Genomic DNA, 17,436 nt, shown 5'->3' with positions numbered 1-17,436 from the left:
TCCCATAAAACAACAGTCTCCACCCCTCCATATGCCCTCAGCATCATACATACATGTGGCTTGCATTTCTCATTAATATTACCAGCTAGACCCAGCTATGATAACCAACTCACTCTGTCTACCCCGTGGGGTTGAGAACTCCTGGCTCCATCTATCCCAGTAAAAAGTAAACATGACACAAAGGGTCAAGATGATACTGGGCAGATGGCACCTAATTTGTTGTTTCTTGTGCTTTAGGAGAAAAACAAGAAAGCTGCCAACCATGAGATTTCCTCAGAGGAGAGGGCTTTCCTGAAAGCTAGATGAGACTGCCATCAATCCTAAATATCTTACCACCAGGCAGTCCTTCTCTTCAGCTGAAGACATGGCTGAAATGACCTGTACTTAAGCATCAGGTCCTGACCCTTAAACAGGCTAACGCTGGCTGGGCTTCTAGAAGACACTCACTGGGCAGACTCTCAGAACAAGACATACCCTCCCCAGTTTCTGCAGTATACTCATCCATACCTCTGCTTCTACAGGGTCATCCGAGTTCTCCTCTTCCGTGTCCAAAAGCTCGATGGTCAACTGAACCTGGCCTTGGCTCTGAATGAACATAAGCTGCAAATAAGAAACCTGAATGTAAACAAAAGACCATCTCCAAAGCTGTAACTAGATTCTCAAGGGTTGAGAGGTGGGGAGGCAATAAAGTTATAAAAAAACTTTTGCTCCAATTTAAGAGATGAGGAAGATAACTCAAAAGCTTAGCAGGTGATAAAAAGGCAAAGGTCCCATCTTGCTACCAGCAAAATGAAATGTTAGAGCAAGAAGCACCATTTCATGTTTCTTACTTCTTGAATTAGCTAAAACAGTAATCAATATCAGAAAGAGTGCTCAAAAGTCAGAACCATAAAATGTCAATGCCATTTCACTTGATAATCCCACTTATGGGACTTGATACAAAGATGTAAACAAGTCTACAATGTTTAAAAAAAAAAAGGAAACTTCTCATACCAAAGTGAAATGGAAAACATCAAACAGAAAACAGCAATCACATTTCCACCACAATAAAGACTACCCAAGAAATCACACATACCATGAGGTAAGGAACACAAAGCATCAACATAAGAAGTGATCTGTTGCAATGGTACCAATCATATTTGAAATTGAGTTCTGCTAATACTATTTGTGTGATTTTTTTTAAAAATTCATATTTAAAAGCAGTACACTGAGAGAGGCAAAACCAAGTCACATTTTGCACAAAAGAAGTATCAAATGGTGATGACACACAGATCTCTCTTTTTGGAATCCCAGGATTCTCAATGCCCTTATCCTAAGGGCTCGCTGCAGACCAGATCACTATTGGAATCACATGGTGAAGATCAGCGATTAGAAGAAAGCTTGAGAATCATTTATTTCAACATTCTTCATTTTACATAGGGAAAAACCTAAAATTCAGAAAGTTCTGATTTCTCAAGGCCACACAGCTAGTCAGTAAGCAAACAGGACCAGAAACCAGTTCTGGTTCACAGTTCTTCTGGAGAAGCTTTAAAAATTCCTATTTGCTAGTAAAATTTAAAAAGTAACAAGAACATAACACACACACATACAAACATAGTTACTTCCAAAACAGATTTGAAAAAAACTGCTCCTAGGAGTTTGCTAAACCCCCCTGGATTTAGGATGAATGACCTAGAGTGTCGAGATTTGTCCCACTGCTGTAAAGAAACCACTCTTCAAAGTAATATTGAGAAGACAGTCTCCTCTACATGCCTAAAACTGAGCTCAATTTCATCCCAGCAGGCTCCTCGCCTGTCTGACACCTGTCTTGTTAGGTCCTTTACCATGTGTTCACCCCAACTCTCTGACCTCTGCAACCACTCTCCAAGTCTTGACTAGCTTTATTATTAGACTGCCCACATCCATCACCCAAATTTGGTAACTGCCTCCAGTTGTAAACATGACTCTGATTCCTCCCCTCCTCCTTACTCAGCGTTACTAATCTTCCTGAAAGCTCAAATCCAGTGGAATATTTAGTCCTTAAAAATGCTTCGCTGTTCGCCAACCACAGCAAAATTCATACCTTTTCCTTAGTATGGCTGTGAAGATCCTCTACCATTTGGACACCCCCACCTCCTCTCCATGGCTCCTCTGCCAATCTCCTAGGCTTCATTCAACTAACACATAGTCACTGAATGTTTGCTATTATTAGGCAGAGGCACACGCAGAAGAGAACATGGTTTCTAGCTTGGAGAACCTCAATTTAGTGAAGGAAAAGGGATACAAATAGCTGTATTTACATTACAACAAAATAACTACAAAGGTACTATTCTAGAAACATGCGCAATATGTTATTCCCCCTCAGTGAGATGAGAAAGATTTCACTTCACTGAAGGGACACTCAGCTGAGCACTGAAGGACAGGACATAGGGGAAGACCCATTGATTTCAGAGAAATCATGACAAAGAAAATCATATTTGAAAAAGTACATAAAAAGAACTACAACCCCTCTCCCCCGCAAAAGGTGAAGGATACGAGTAGGCCATACACAGAAGAGAAAAATAGGAAACAGCAGCAAACAGGGAAATGTGAATTAAAATATTTTTCTAATCATCTAATTGCCAAAAATAAGTTTGATAATACTAAGTGTTGACTAAGAATGGGGAAATAAATGCACTTATCAAAGTGCACACTGGTATAGCCAGTCACTTTGGAGAGTGAAATGGGAATATCCATTAAAGTTTAAATTTTAAAATATGCATATCATTTAACCCAGTAATTTCATTTCTCTGCCTCTACCCTAAACAAACACTACCACATGCACGCAAGCATACAAATACAACAAAATGCGGTTCAATGAAGCACTGTTTGAGATAGTAAAAAATGGAAATAGTTTAAAACGTTTACCCATAAGGCAATGATTTTTTTAAAAACTATGGTACAGGGAATTCCCCGGCAGTCCAGTGGTTAAGGACTTGGCGCTTTCACTGCTGGGGGCTGGGTTCCATCCCTGGTGGGGGAACTAATATCCCACAGACCATGTGGCATAGCCAAAAAAACCCCCAAAAACAAACAAAAAACCCCCCAAAAAACTATGGTACATTCATACTATTATGTATGACACAGCAGTTGAAAAAATGAGCTGGATCTATATAAAGCAAAATAGAGCAAATTCTAAGACATATTAAGTAAAAAAAAAAAGCAAGATGTAAAATACGCTATCTAATCCAATCTAAATCTAATCATTTATTTCTACATAAACATATATGTGTCGATATATGCAAACGCACAGAAAAGGGTCTGAATGGATATACAGAGAGCTAAACATGCCTGATTTTTAAAAAACACTGTAGAATATGCACAGAAAAAAAATGAAGGGAGAGGAGGCGGGAGGTGGGACTGGGCAGGGGATATGAAGGGCTGCTTATTCTTAGCTTAATGCTAATACTATGGACTTTTTTTTCTCTATGTAAACATTTTAAAGAAAAAGGTCACTGTGATGACACAATTTTCCTGGTTACCAAGCCTTCTGTTCCTGCTATTCCCTCTGCTATTCTGACAACTATTCTTATCTACAGGATGAGTCTACCCATTCCTTCATAGGCCCTCACCACACAATTTAATACACTGTTAACTCATTGTAGGTGGGGGTGATAATTCCGTCCACCATGAAAGTAAACACCCACTAAACTCATAATAAACATTTATAGATTTAAAACTCTGAAAGGCTTAGGAAATCTCTTCTGTAGTGGGAAAGTCCTCAGACAGTAGAACATTAGATTGTGACTGAACTAGAAAACTCGTTTCCAGGTCTTTGATTCTAAATTAAGCCAACAGTACAGGTGATAGATCAGAAACTAAAGAAACAGCTGAAAGTAGAAGCAGACAACTAAGTGAACAATTTGAGGGTCAGATCATTAAAGTACATGGACCATGCCCACCAAGGTCAAACTTTTATTTAGCTTAGCTCTCTCTGCTAGGCCAACTACAAACCTTATTCTGGGCCACCTAAACCTGTCCTTACATTAATACATACAGGCTTTGTTCAACTATACACGTTTATTACATAGATGCAATCATAACACACATAATTTTGTGTCCTTTATTTGTTTCAGTATTTTTATCATTTATAAGTACCTTTTAAGAGCTGCAAAATATGCCATCCAGCATTCACACAATAGGCTGCCATTAACCATTCCTGTAAAGGGTGGGACACCTAGACTGTTTCCAGCTATTGGCTTTTCTAATTAGCTATTATAATGGTGGAAAACCCAAAACAACCTAAATGTCCAACTAGACAGGCGTAATTTTCTATAAAATTAAATATCAAATAGTCATAAGAAGATGCTGAAGACCCAGAGGTGTTGCTAATTGAGCAAAATAAGTTCCAGAACATTTTGCCCAGTATAATCTTTTTCAAAATATATACAAGTATAGAAAAGTTTAGAAATGCCATCAATGATTATTTCTGGGAAGAACTGTAGGTGACTAGTTTTCTTTTCTCTGCATTTCCTATCTTTTCTACAACGATCATGGATTACACTTTTAAACAATAATATTTACAAAGCATTTAATACCCAAAAAAATGTTCAGAGAAGCAGCAGAATACAAAATTATAAAAATCATATGTAAGAGCTAATTTTTTTAAAAGGCAAGAAACAGACTACCCACAAGAGACTTTACTTTTCCATGTTTTTTGCAATTCTTCCAGTGAGTTCACAGGCTCTCCAAGGCGGTCTAGGAGTGGAATCACTGGGTCAAAGTACCCTGGTATGGCTTTGACTTCTGGTGGAGAGAGCTCCAACAGCTCACACTGTCATCAGCACGGTCCCTGACTACCTGAGTACCTCTCACCTTAAAGCAATTCTCATCTGACATGAGCTGCTCAGCCTTCCTCTGATATGTTGACTCCAGGAGGCTCCTTGAGGTCTGCGTGTTCAGCTGGCCTCCAGTGGCCCCATTATTGTTTTCTGCCAGGTACAGGTCAGTCACTTGTACACAGATCTCATCACTCACGATGTGCTGCAGCTGGAATCAAGCAAAGGCAAGTCGTCAGGGAACCAAAAATATAGTTCTCCCTGTCATACACTCAGCCTTCCTTTGGTGGTTCCAATCACTCAGCTCAAAAAGGTTTTTCTGGTTGATAATTCTAGAACATTAATCATACAAAACTACTATCTTATTTTCTTGGAGAATAACCAAGCCAAAATTTTCAACCATCTCTCTGGTCCATGAATAAAATGTTCATATATATTTAAAAGCAAAACCACAAGCAACTCAGGTTAATGGGCTGCTTATTTAAAGTCCTAAGGAAGTTTAAAAAAATTTTTTTACATGAAAGAAAATGTCCATGGCTTCCTAATTTTACGGCACTTCTTTACCATTTACAATTTCCTTTCACACGTATTCTCAGTTGATCCACACAACTACCCTGGGAAGCAGGCTGGAGAAGGGTGCCCTATTATATTGATATATGAGACAAATTTACATGTTAGATAAGAAAACTCTTGTGTGCTAAGGTGAGGAGAGGGACTTTGAAGAACCATGAAAGCAAGATTCATGTCTACATTCACAGCCCTAGTACAAAGTCTGAAACTCAATAGGCATCGAGGAAGTTGTTACTGAATTAATCTGTCATGGGTGCTCAGCTGAAGGACGTGAGTTAGGACTAATATTCTTTCTAACACACCCCCTATTTTTCCACATCTGATAATAAAAGTATAGTATTTAAAACTGTAGGTAAATTAACTCATTTTCAACACAGGTCAATCACGACTGACTACTGGTAACTTCTGCAGCTATCTTATTAAACTATCTGATGACTAGAAAGTTGAATCTTTCAGAGATTCTATTCTCATAGGTCATGACGATGTATCTACTGTGAAATAAAAATTCTCTCAAATGAAACTTTACCCATTAAAATGCCAGAGAATGTGAAAAACAGATACAAGAAAGCAAAATGTTAATTGCAGTATCAATTTGTCTATTTTACTTTAAAATTCTCATAACCACTAAGCCATTCTATTTTTAGGAAGATACACTCTTTTTGAAGTGCTAGTAACTATGACAACTACTTATTTTTAACATTTAAAAAACTCTTAAATGACAAGTATGTGTATTTGTAGATAAATGGACAAGGTGCAAGGTCAGAAGAGTGAGTGACCTGATGGTGGCAGAAAGGCCAGCAACTGGAGATGGTTAAATTACAATTAGTCTATACAACGGCTTTTAATGTAACCATTAAAATAATGCTTATGATAACTTGATAATACGGGGGAAAGCTTAAAATACAGTGTTTAAGAGAGAAAAAAAGCAATGCATGTCCAAAGCATGGTCTCTATCATGTAGATACTTCTTTATACCTTCCTGTAAAAGGAGACCACGTCACCGACATCCTATCCACACCCTCTTCTTGGATATCTGGCCCCTTCTAGTCTTTGGAAAGGGCAGCATTATAAATCCAGGGACAACTAGGCAACTCTCAACCCCACGCTAGGCTGGTCAGATTCTCTCTCCTGCTAAATTGAAATGACACAATGAGTGTGTCTGGTAGACTTTTTACAGAGGAGCACCTGGATGGAAAGGTTGGTAATGCCAGGGCCAGAGGCACTGCCATGGCAAGTGAAAGCCTCAGGTGCTGGAGAAGCCTTGAGTACGTGCTGAGTGTTCATCTGAAGAGAGAAGCATGAGGATGGGGGAGATGTCCAGAAAGGAGGCATGCAGGAGAGGGGAAAAAAACCTCCCCAGTCTAACCCCAGATGGTCTGGCCATATTTTGAGTCCCATGCCAGATGTCTGTGAGACTGTCTATTGTATTCTTAAGACAAACCCCTCTTAAACTAGTCTAGAAAAGTAAGATAAATATATGGTTTGACCTTGAAATATATGTTCCACCTCCAGTCAGCAATGAACTCTGGGAGAACAGCAAAGGAGATAAGGAGAGTAAGAAATGTTATGCCTCCAATTCAGGAGTTAAGCTGAGGAGCATAAACATGTTTTAAAAACACTGGATTCAGATTTCTGGATAAAACCTGTCTCCATAAAAAAAGATTGGACCTTACATATTATTGACTCAAAATCATAACTAGGTGCTTCTAGTAAATGGATTAATTGCATCTATTGTTTAGAAAACCAACCTTGGGCTTATAAAAAAAATAAATAAGCTGGTTGTATTAGATTTTTAAAGTTGTACTGGTAGTATGAAAGACTTTACTTCTAGCTGTAGCAACAGCAAACTTGTAAACAGAAACATAAGCACATGGTAACTGAAGTCTTTTATGTAAATCTAGGGGACATTAACAGGCATTAGTCTCTCAAAAATTATGACCCTAGCTGATTGTATACATGTAAAGATTTCTGTCCATCACCATAAAGACCCCTTAAGGGAAGGTCTAATAACCTCTTCAACTTTCAGCTCTCTGCCTGACAACTTTTGTGAAGATGCCAAGATTCAGTCATGTGAAGCAACATTCCTTGACTCTGAGTAGACCCTGTGAGAGGGGTGCAGAGCCATGCATCCTTCTAAATTCAAGGCAAAAGCATGAGTACTTTGTGAAGGATTCCATATTTTATCTGAGGAAAACACTGAGCAACAAGCTTTTCTTTCCATAGTAGTGGTGTGGACTCTAGAATTAGAATTTTCTTTTTAAAAGTTTTCACTTTAAAGAAAGTGGTGCACTAACAACAGACTCTGATCCCTTCAAAAGTTCAGAACTAAAGACAAAGGAATGGAAACCTATTACATGTTATTTGCTGTAAAATTATTGTTGTAAAGAACAACATATTTACAAACTCCCAGGGTGCCACAAGAATAAACCACAAAAGCAACTACAAATCTAACTCAGAGGGAATCTCAGATAGTGAGGTGGACAGAGTATTATAAAAGATGTTGTATGAAACCCTTCCTGTAAAAAAAAATGTTAAATAAGGAAAGTCCATAGAATTACCAACACCTACGGATGAGGAAACTGAGCTCACGCCTGGTACCCGACGTAAGAGCTGGGAGGGTAGGGCAGGGGGTCAGGACCAGTGCTGGGGGTAAAACATCAGGTCTCAAGTAGGCTCATACTCCCAGGGCCCGCTGAGCAAAGCAAAGGAGTCAACCACATGGCTGAAGTACTCCCACTCTGTTAACAGGAGAAATGTGACATCACATCACATTAACCTCTCCCTCCCCTCTACAGAACCATGAGTTCATAAACATCATTATATGAGGAAACTGACTTTCCTTTCCCAACAGAAATCTTGCCTTTTCTCTTTCCTGAATCCATCTGTAGACTTTCTCCCTCACCAACCCTAGCCTCCGCCATGCCCTCACCTGTCTGACAATGCTCTGGATGAGTTTGTCCATGGTAAAGGCAATGTAGGCATGAATGGTAAACATCTCTCTCAGTGAATCTTCATACTGTGAAGAGTCTATGTTGCCATCCAGCAGGCTCCGCACCATATCCAGGAAAGCTGGGTAATAATCTTCTACATCAACATCCACTGTGGGAGAGATGGGAGAGATGAGGCCTTACCCTGCTAAGAAAAGATCGGAAGAGAAGGCAGGGCAAATCCCACAGCTGGCCTAAAGAGCACTTAACAGAACAAACCCTAGGTGTTCAGTCTGCTGCAGAGAGATGGGATCTGACAGGTGGCTACAACCCCTAGCACTGTCTATTAAAGGAGAGTGACTATGCAACTTTAACAGCGGCTTCTAACACCCCAACTGACCGTGCCTGAAAAACACTTATTTACAGTATGGCCTGACTATGCGTGACAGGAGAGCAAAATATCCCAGGGAAGAAGTTTCTTCAAAAAGTTCTTGGCTCCCCTGCTAAGAGAGGAACCTGCTCTCGCAGCCTGCAAAGGGCATCCCTCACATGGATCGCCTGCTCATAAAGCTCTTTCAACGGAGCATCAAGGGCTGAAGAGAAAAGGCAGACGGAACCATACTCTAGCACTGGGAAACCCCTCGGGAACAGAAAAAGAGGAGTGCAAATTAAATCCTCTATGAATAATGAAGTGATCTGCATTTGTCAAAGTCCTTTTGTTTAAAAATGGATTCCCAATATTGTACTTCACAAATTACATTAAATGATCTGTACTTGCTGCATATGAATCACTTCAACCACCAGCTGGAATCTTATCAGTTGTTACAGAGACGTCTGGCAACTAGCAGAGTGCACAAGGAAAGGTGAAAGGACTCCGCCTTTAGTTTACTAAAATAAGACCCATTTACATAAAGCTCAAAAACAGGCAACTCTGATCTCCAGCGCTGGCAATCAAGACTGTGGCACGACGGGGCTACTGGTTATGTTCTGTTTCTTGATCAGGGTGCTGCTTATCAGGTGTGTTTGCTTTGTAAAAATTCGCTGAGCTACACAATTCGGATGTGTATACTTTTCTGTATATGTGTTGCACTTCAATAAAAAGTTCACTGAAATGAAAAAAAATTACAACAAGAACTCTTTGTCTTTGACATTTAGTTACCTCTTTGTAAAATATAGGGGAAAAAAGGCTGAGAGCAAAAGCTGAGTCCATTTGCATTTATCTCAAGTGTGATGGATTCATTCAAGACAGGTTAAACAGGACAACTACTGTTTAAAAGAAGCAACTGGCTTGAGTTTCATTACAGAACATTACCTTGTTCAGATCCACAGCATAGGAACGGGCTGTGCTACTGCCGTGAAAAAATGCTTTCATGTCAGAATAAAGCTTTGAGCGCTATTAGCGCAGCAAACCACATGACCCACGATTAGTGTGAGGCTTGACATTATTACTCAAGAACAAACTGTAAGCCTCAAACCAGGTTAAGTCAATGGTCAAGCCAGGATTAGGCCATCTTCTGTCTCATTTCTACCCAAGCAGATGGAATCACTATACTGAAGTCTCTCAAGCTAGTATTAATCCAGATAAAGGCTTTTAGAATTAATTCCCAGGTTCATTAGCTCTTCAACAGATAGAAGGCCAGGGCTTCAAATGGGCTTCTTACACCAATAACAGTTTTTTAAAAAAAAAAGAAAAGAAAGGATAATTCACTCCAAAGATTGGCTATTTCCTAAAGAGCACACAAGAAAGTCTTCACAAAAAAGCTTTTGGCTCACAGCTTAAGTACCTAACTTATGACCTGAAGAGGTATCTAGAAGCAAGCAGCATAGAATTACTTAGAGGATATGGTGGCTTCCTTAATCCTCATTTATTTTCCTTTTCCTGAGTCTTCTATCTTCATTCCTGTTCTGCCTGTTCTGCTGTCTCAAACCATCTCTTGAGTCCCCATCTCCTCTTCTGCATCTGTCTCAGGCATGAACAACTAGGAATTTATGTTCTGTCATGGAGTGAAACCAACTATGATGTTTGAGTCATGTCTCTGTCCTTTCAAACACTTTGCAATAACCCAGAGATCTGCCATTTGGGAAACTGACAGTAACTGACACCCACTTCCCTGGTGTCCATAGTACCAGCTACTGAGTGTCCATGACCCAAGCAGTGCACAGGGTGCTTCGCATATATTCCTCCAATTGTCCCAACAACCCCAAGAGACAAGTAGTACCTCCATTTTACAGATAAACAGGTTCACAGAGTTTAAGTAAGGTCACACAACCAGTAAATTGCGGTGCTAGGATTTGAACCTAGCCAGCCTCTAAGGCCTGCCTGTGCTCTATGTATAAAAGAAAGCAGTCCTGAGTCTAACTAGGCCCTGAGGTCCCCAATCCCTCACATCTTCTGTAGACCGACAATCTAAGCACTCACTAGGTTCTTTGAGACGTAACTGGATGGCGGGGCTGTCACTCTTGTCTCGCTTTATGCCCAACACTTCCCGTTCCCACTCTCTCTCTCGGTTTTCTTCTTCAATTTGCCGTTCAGCTTGGGAACAAATCCGCAGCAGCCTCAAGCAGAGTATCTGGTGCAGTCGCATGAAGATATACCAGTTATTATTAACATAGAAGAGGTTGTATACTTCATCCATCCCTCTTAACTTCTGAGCTGCTGTGTTACTAAACAGTAGCTTGGACTTAGGGGGACTGCCCCCAACACCATTGTGCTTCTTAGCCACCCCTGTGGCTTCATCTACATCCATCTCTTCTTCTTCCTCTTCCTCCACATCTGAGAGATCACCTCTCTGAGCAAAGAGCAGATCTGGAATAAAATGATGCATGATTTGCTTGATTTTATATTTGTCCTCCTTCTGAATGCCTGTCTGCCTCTTCACATGGTGGATAATCAGAGCAGCAGCATCTTCCAGAATCTGTTTGTCTTCATAGGCAAGTGAGAGGTGTGGGCCAACAGGTACACCAGCATTTTCTTCCGTAGCCTGCTCTTGCCTCTAACAGGAGAGAGAGACAAAGTATTATGCGACATACCTACAGAAACAACAAACAGACCTATGAGACTACACCAGCAGTACTTTCTATTAACCACAGTGGCCATTATTTTTCAATCCAAAACTTCCAGAAACAAAAAGATAGTGTGCGAGATGTGGTTTGATACCAAAATGATTGGTGCCTTCCAGACACTGAAGACTCATAAGAGACAATGGGACAGAACTGGGACCATCTTTTAAAATTCTGGATTAGTATTTATGGAGGATACGATATGAAGTCTAGGATTTACTTTAAAATCCTTCTGGGGTGGGAGTGTGGAAGGTGGCAGATACAACAAAATTGGCAAAATAGAGGTGATTAAGTTTATGTAAGAGCTCATTTTCCTATTCTCTCCCCTTTTGTGTATGTTTGATAGTTTCATAATACAAAGTTTTTTCAAATTCAAGATCACACCACTTCTAGGAATTCTCAATCAACTGTATTTGTTTCTAACCATCCCCTAAGACTGTGAGCTCAAAGAAAGCAGGATTAATTTCTTATTCATCTCTGTATCCTAGCTCCCAGTACTCTATATAATCCTGGTAAGGATGCCGAATAAACAAGGATTAGGAAGAGTCTCGGGGGAGTTCTCTGGCGGTCCAGTGGTTAGGACTCCGCACTCTCAGTGTGGAGGGCCCAGCTTTGAGGAACTAAAATCCCACAAGCCACACAGTGCGGCCAAAAAAAAAAAAAGTCTGGGGATCAATGATAGTATTTTAAGCTGTGGGAAGTTGAGATGGGCTACACGAAGGAATATAAGGTACTGTTGGAAGGAAACAGATAGGGAGAGAAGTGGGAGATGGGGGTAGTGGGCATGAACTGAAACCAGGATGGGAAACTAGTAAAACAGCTTAGTGAGGCTTAGATTTAAAATGGTAGAATCGGGAATAGAAGTCTATGCTATGCAGCAAGAATCAACAAGTTTTGGAGGGTCTCACGTTCTTATAACAAAGGTAATGTGCAGCAGTAAAAGCTATGCTGAACATACAGGCTGGGGACTTCTCACAGATGTAGAGACCTCCAGCTCACCTCATCATAGATACTCTCAATCTCGTTGAGTAAGCTCTTAGACCTCAGCACCTTGGTGTCATTTTGTTTAAAGTTGATGCCTTGGTGGTCCAGAGATTTCAAGTAGTATTTCTCATTTTGCTCTCTCCACACCTTGTTAAAGCCTCTCTGAGCTTCTCGCCATTCTTCCTCTTTCATCTTCAACCTAGTGGGGTGGAAGGTGGAAACAACAAGACATGGGAATCCAGATGAGGGAATTTTAAGGTAGGGAGTCATATTGGAATCCTGCACTGGAATCCTGGCTCTGCCATATTAGCCATATAAGACTGTTTCCTTATCAGTAAAATAAGGATAACAGCACCTAATCTCATACGGGTTTAGAAGTAAGAAATATGTCAAGTTTATTTTATTTCGAAGGTCAAAAGATATAGCAGATCTGTCAAAACTGTTGGCAACTTTGGGGTAAATTTTATTCAAACCAGTCTTCAACTCTGATACATGAGGAAATTACTCATTCAGGACTTACTTTGGGGAAGTAATTTGTCCCAAAGTCAGAAATCTTGCCAAGAATAGTTATTTCTCAAACAACATTCCACAGAATACCCTAGAAAAGGAGGCTCTCTTCCTTGGCCAGCTAAAACAAACTGAAACAAGTGTCTTTGCTATAGGACTTCTGAGAACGTTTATTATGCTAATGTAAATGCAAAAGTCTAAGAGCAGAGAACTTGCACAATAATGTTCCTCTGGACATAGTTTGGAAATTCTAATGAGAACAACTGATCCTGATACTCTAGAAGAGAGGAGAGTAAGATCAAAACCAGCACTAGAACTGAAGAATATCCTCCATCTCAAAGACAAAAGTTAAATGCTACTGGCAAGGAGAGGAAGAGCTTGTGCCAGCTCTTGAGGAGAATACTAGGGAGGAACAATAAAATCTGGGCACTTGTGCACTGTGCAGCAGGTTTCACCAGGTGATACAGAAGAAGGCCCCTATGAATCTTAGCTGGGATTCATAGTGTAGTACACAGTGCCATGTGCTTGGAGGAGCCTGGGCCTCAGCCTTGGCCTCCTCCTTGATACCTAGCCTTGATACCTAGGTGGGTTCAACAGCCCCTCTATACCTCAGGCTGAAGTTCTGTTAGGAGAAAGAAGGCATTCTTGGTAAAAATGGCAAGCTAATAAGTCTTTTTAAATAACACATATCAATTTTACAAAGACAAAGTGATTCTTCTTATTAAAAAACAAAGATGTGAACATTGGTTAGTACTGAGTGGCAGGAACATGGGTGGCTGTTTTCTTCTTTGTTCTTTTCTCTATTTTAAAATATTACCTCAAACACACAGAGCATTCCACTATGGACTTTAAAGGTTTGTTCTCTACTGTTGGTAACACAGAACCCCATCGGGAAGCTCCACTACCCGACACTCCACCTGATTTCCTACAACCAGGGTTGGGGAGAAATGGAGGTCTCATGGGATAACCAAGTCGAAAAGGAGAATCTTATTTAATGGACACTACATCTGTCAAGAAGCACACTGAAGCATGAAGGGCATATTCACTCAGGTACCTTTTAAGGACAATTGGGACGGCAATGGAGGGGTTCTTCCTCAGACCATCAATGATGTCAGCTGCTTTATCAGCATATATCCTTTGGAGGGCTTTTCGATGGATGACTTCTGATGTGCCCCCGAGGGTGTTGTCCAAGCGAAATTTGGCTTGTTCCTCAGCAGACAAGCGGGAAAGCTTCTTCTGTATTGCTTCCAGAACCCGGATCGTTGCCAGATTGGTCTCTAAAACTACATCAAGCTAAAGAAAAAGACAAAGTATGCTCAGGACCCCAACCAGAACAGAATAGCTGTCAGGAGTATAAGGTAGAAGAAGTCAAACTCCTTGGATTTGAATCCTGGCTCTGCCATACCATAGCCATATAAAACTCTGTGTCCTTATAGGTAAAACAGGGATAACACCACCTACTCTCATAAGGTTGTTTTCTGGATTTAACAGTACAATCCACGTAAAGGATTTAGCACGATGCCAGACACGCAACAAACATCCAATAAATGATGGCTAAGCAGTACTTAATACTTGTACCACCACCAGTGTGCTTTACTTAGGACTACTGGTCCCCGGCCCCCACACCAGAGGGACCTAATAGGAGGCAACCTTACAGACAGTTTCCCCTGAATTTTCATGAATTACTAAGATGTTACAAACAGTAACAACCACTACAACGAAATCCCAAAAAGACCATTCAAGATTACCAATCAGTCTCATGAGTAAGGTTTTTCAGGGTAACTTGAAATGTTTAAATATTTAATAGCCTTGTTCCACATCTAGTAATAATAAGAGCAGTGGCTATCATTCCTTACGGGCTTCAATGTCGTATCTGTGGGTAACCATTTAAATTCTTACTGCATTTCTGGCATTTTATTTTCTGGCAAGGGCTTAGCCTGACCTGGTTAAGGATATGACTAGCAACCTTTGAGTTAACTTTTTTCCAAGGCTTAACACAAAATTCTCCAGATGAGAAACAGAAAATGAAGTAAATGAGCAGTCTCAAGGGTCTATGACCAAATGTCTGTGTGCTTCCTAATTTTTGTAGTTTCAGGACTATGGCAGTCATTTTGTCAAATATTTCTAGTCCCCCTTTTCCCCAGTTATGGATAAATGATGGATTGAACTTCCTGGCTCCCTTGTGATTAGATAGGGCCATGCAACTAGTTCTTTCAAATGAGTTTTGCACAGGTGAGTCAAAGTAATGTCTATTACTTCTAGGCTAGAGCATTTAAGGGTGCAAGATCCATCGGAGCTCTTTTTCCCTCTAGTCACTGGCACTGTTCAAGCTGGTGGCATTCTGTCAGCCTAGGTCCCCACGTAATTCCGATGAGCAGAATCTCCTGCTAAACATCATGCATATGTAGTATGATGAAGAAATAAATCTATTTTTTTAAGCCACTGAGATTTGGGAGTTGTCTGTATTGCAGGAATGTTAACCCATCCTGATGTATAAAGGATTCAAACTACTCCATCCCATCCAATCCTAAGCATGTGCATATGCACACACACACACATTTCTTGCGTCTTCACTCCTGTAATAACAAGTGGGAAATGAGGCTGTTGCCTCTCATTTGCAGGCATACTAGTCGAGAATAGGAATATCCTGTCAAAAACAGAGGCCAGTCTCTGCTTTCTCACACATCATCTAAACTTACTAAACATAGGTAAAAAAGAAATGCTTTCTTTAGCTTGATAAAACTTTCTATAGAAGTTAACATCTGTCACGACTGAGTTTTCTGCAAATGGTTGAAGCTCCTCATAAACACTGGGGCAGAGATGGCCAACCGCCTGCCAGTGGCCAAGCAACATGGGGCTCTTCATTCAAAACATGCCAGAAACAGATGAAGCAAGTGTGAAGGGGGATAATTGGCAGAGAGCTAAATCAGTATGGATTTAAAAAGGAGCAAAATATCTCCCATCCATATGAATGAGCAGGGGCAGTCCGTTTTATAAATACATTAAATAGGATGCACGTAATTTTACGTCTCAAGACACATTTAACATTCCATTTTTGTTGGCATCAGTGAACTAGACATTTAAACACACAGAGAATTGAGTCCATTTTCAGTACTCCCACTCCTGGTATTGGGGATCTCTACCAGCTCATTTCTTCACTCCAGCTCTTCCCTTCCCAACTACTTTAAAATAAAGTCCCTAACTCAACTTTCTTTCAAATGGAGCCAAATCAATATCAGAAATATGAAAGAGGAGTTCCAGTTCTCACAGGAGAGCTGGTTTGCTAACCATTTTAAGATACGTGCTAAAAATAATACACACTTTAAGATAAATAATTTAAAACAGCTGCAAGTAAGCCCACTAGGTCTAAAGATACTGATTTTATATACCATGTAGACACAATAACCTTTAAAATGTTATTGAAAATTCAAAGGAGTATTATTCAGCCATCAATGGATAATTTCAGTTACAAAGGGTAAGTCACATTTGTCATAAAAATATTACTAATACATTTGACAAAGTCGTAAAACATGGTAAATACAATAAGCATTTACCACAGAAGAACGTGAGCCTCTCGCTCCTTTGTCTTAAAAAACCAACCCTCCCAGGTAGGTATTTAAGATATCTTCTCGTTCCAAATCTCCCATTTCCCCAAACTACAAATGATAAAGGAGCTTGTACCTCAAAACGTTCATCTTCACAACGATAGATATGTTCTTCATACTGAGTTTTCTTGGAACTAACAAAGGTGGAGTCCTCAGACCAGGAGGGGAAGGAAACCCAGGTATCATTTAAAACCTTTGGGTAAAAGAAGAGAAATGGAAACAAAAGTGTAACAAAGTTTTTTGGTGATTCAGTGTTCTCAATAAGAAAGACAAAACTTTAGGGGAGGGAAGAAACAGTTAACATTACAAGTTTCACCTTTAGCAAGTTTAAAAAGATAGTAAGAAAAAGGTTCTCAATAAAGGTATAAAACATTTTCTTTTGAAAAAAGACAGAAAAGCATTTTGATTTCCTCATTCATGTAAATTCTCCATCCCAGGTACCACTCCCTTCTGGAGGAAGCTGCGGATTCAGGGCTGATCCCTTCTCGGAAAGGCCTTACCTCTTTACAGAGAGGAGTCCGTCCTGTACACTTGGGCTGCTGATAACTCTTTGGTAGGGCTCGATAGCTGGAGCCCAACCGTTTACAAGAGGCATAATCTATCTCCATGGCAATGCCCTCTGTGGCTCGTTCCTTTGGAAAGGTTTCCAGATGTACAGACTCCTTATAGCCCAGAAAGTTTTTAAACCAATTAAACAATTCTGGGAATTTCCTGAAGAATCAAACCAAAAATTGGTGAGCAATTAGAAGCATGATGCAGTAATCCTGAGGTGTGACTACCACTATCTGGTGTTGGCTCAGAACTCTACTACCATTGGACAAATTCCAATGACAATTATTATTTCCTGCCTAAGAAGCAGTGCTTCTGAATACTTGGTTTCTCCTTTTCTTATAGAGTGCTCTAAGACCAGTTAAGGTGGTGATGGAAGAACTGTACCAAAACTAGGCAATAACGAGCCATTTTCTAATCAGGCATATTGCTTCAATG

The 17,436-nt window shown here is 40.2% G+C and overlaps 1 protein-coding gene across 3 annotated transcripts in view; it reads right to left on the bottom strand.

Moving 5' to 3' along the window:
• SIN3A (SIN3 transcription regulator family member A) overlaps positions 1 to 17,436 on the bottom strand; it is a 61,819-nt gene that overhangs the window by 8,266 nt on the left and 36,117 nt on the right. For all 3 annotated transcript variants that reach the window (XM_059912723.1, XM_059912721.1, XM_059912722.1), the window contains exons 11-18: positions 16,950 to 17,160; positions 16,526 to 16,642; positions 13,899 to 14,137; positions 12,353 to 12,536; positions 10,713 to 11,286; positions 8,296 to 8,465; positions 4,834 to 5,007; positions 508 to 600 (exon numbers count right to left, since the gene is read on the bottom strand). In XM_059912723.1, coding sequence (XP_059768706.1) covers positions 508 to 600; positions 4,834 to 5,007; positions 8,296 to 8,465; positions 10,713 to 11,286; positions 12,353 to 12,536; positions 13,899 to 14,137; positions 16,526 to 16,642; positions 16,950 to 17,160 — 1,762 coding nt within the window. The remainder of the gene's footprint in view (positions 1 to 507; positions 601 to 4,833; positions 5,008 to 8,295; positions 8,466 to 10,712; positions 11,287 to 12,352; positions 12,537 to 13,898; positions 14,138 to 16,525; positions 16,643 to 16,949; positions 17,161 to 17,436) is intronic.

This window comes from Balaenoptera ricei, chromosome 2 (genome assembly GCF_028023285.1).
Source record: "Balaenoptera ricei isolate mBalRic1 chromosome 2, mBalRic1.hap2, whole genome shotgun sequence".
Classification (NCBI taxonomy): domain Eukaryota; kingdom Metazoa; phylum Chordata; class Mammalia; order Artiodactyla; family Balaenopteridae; genus Balaenoptera; species Balaenoptera ricei.
Note: the sequence above shows the minus strand (reverse complement) of the source record. Positions and strands in the feature narration are given on the sequence as shown.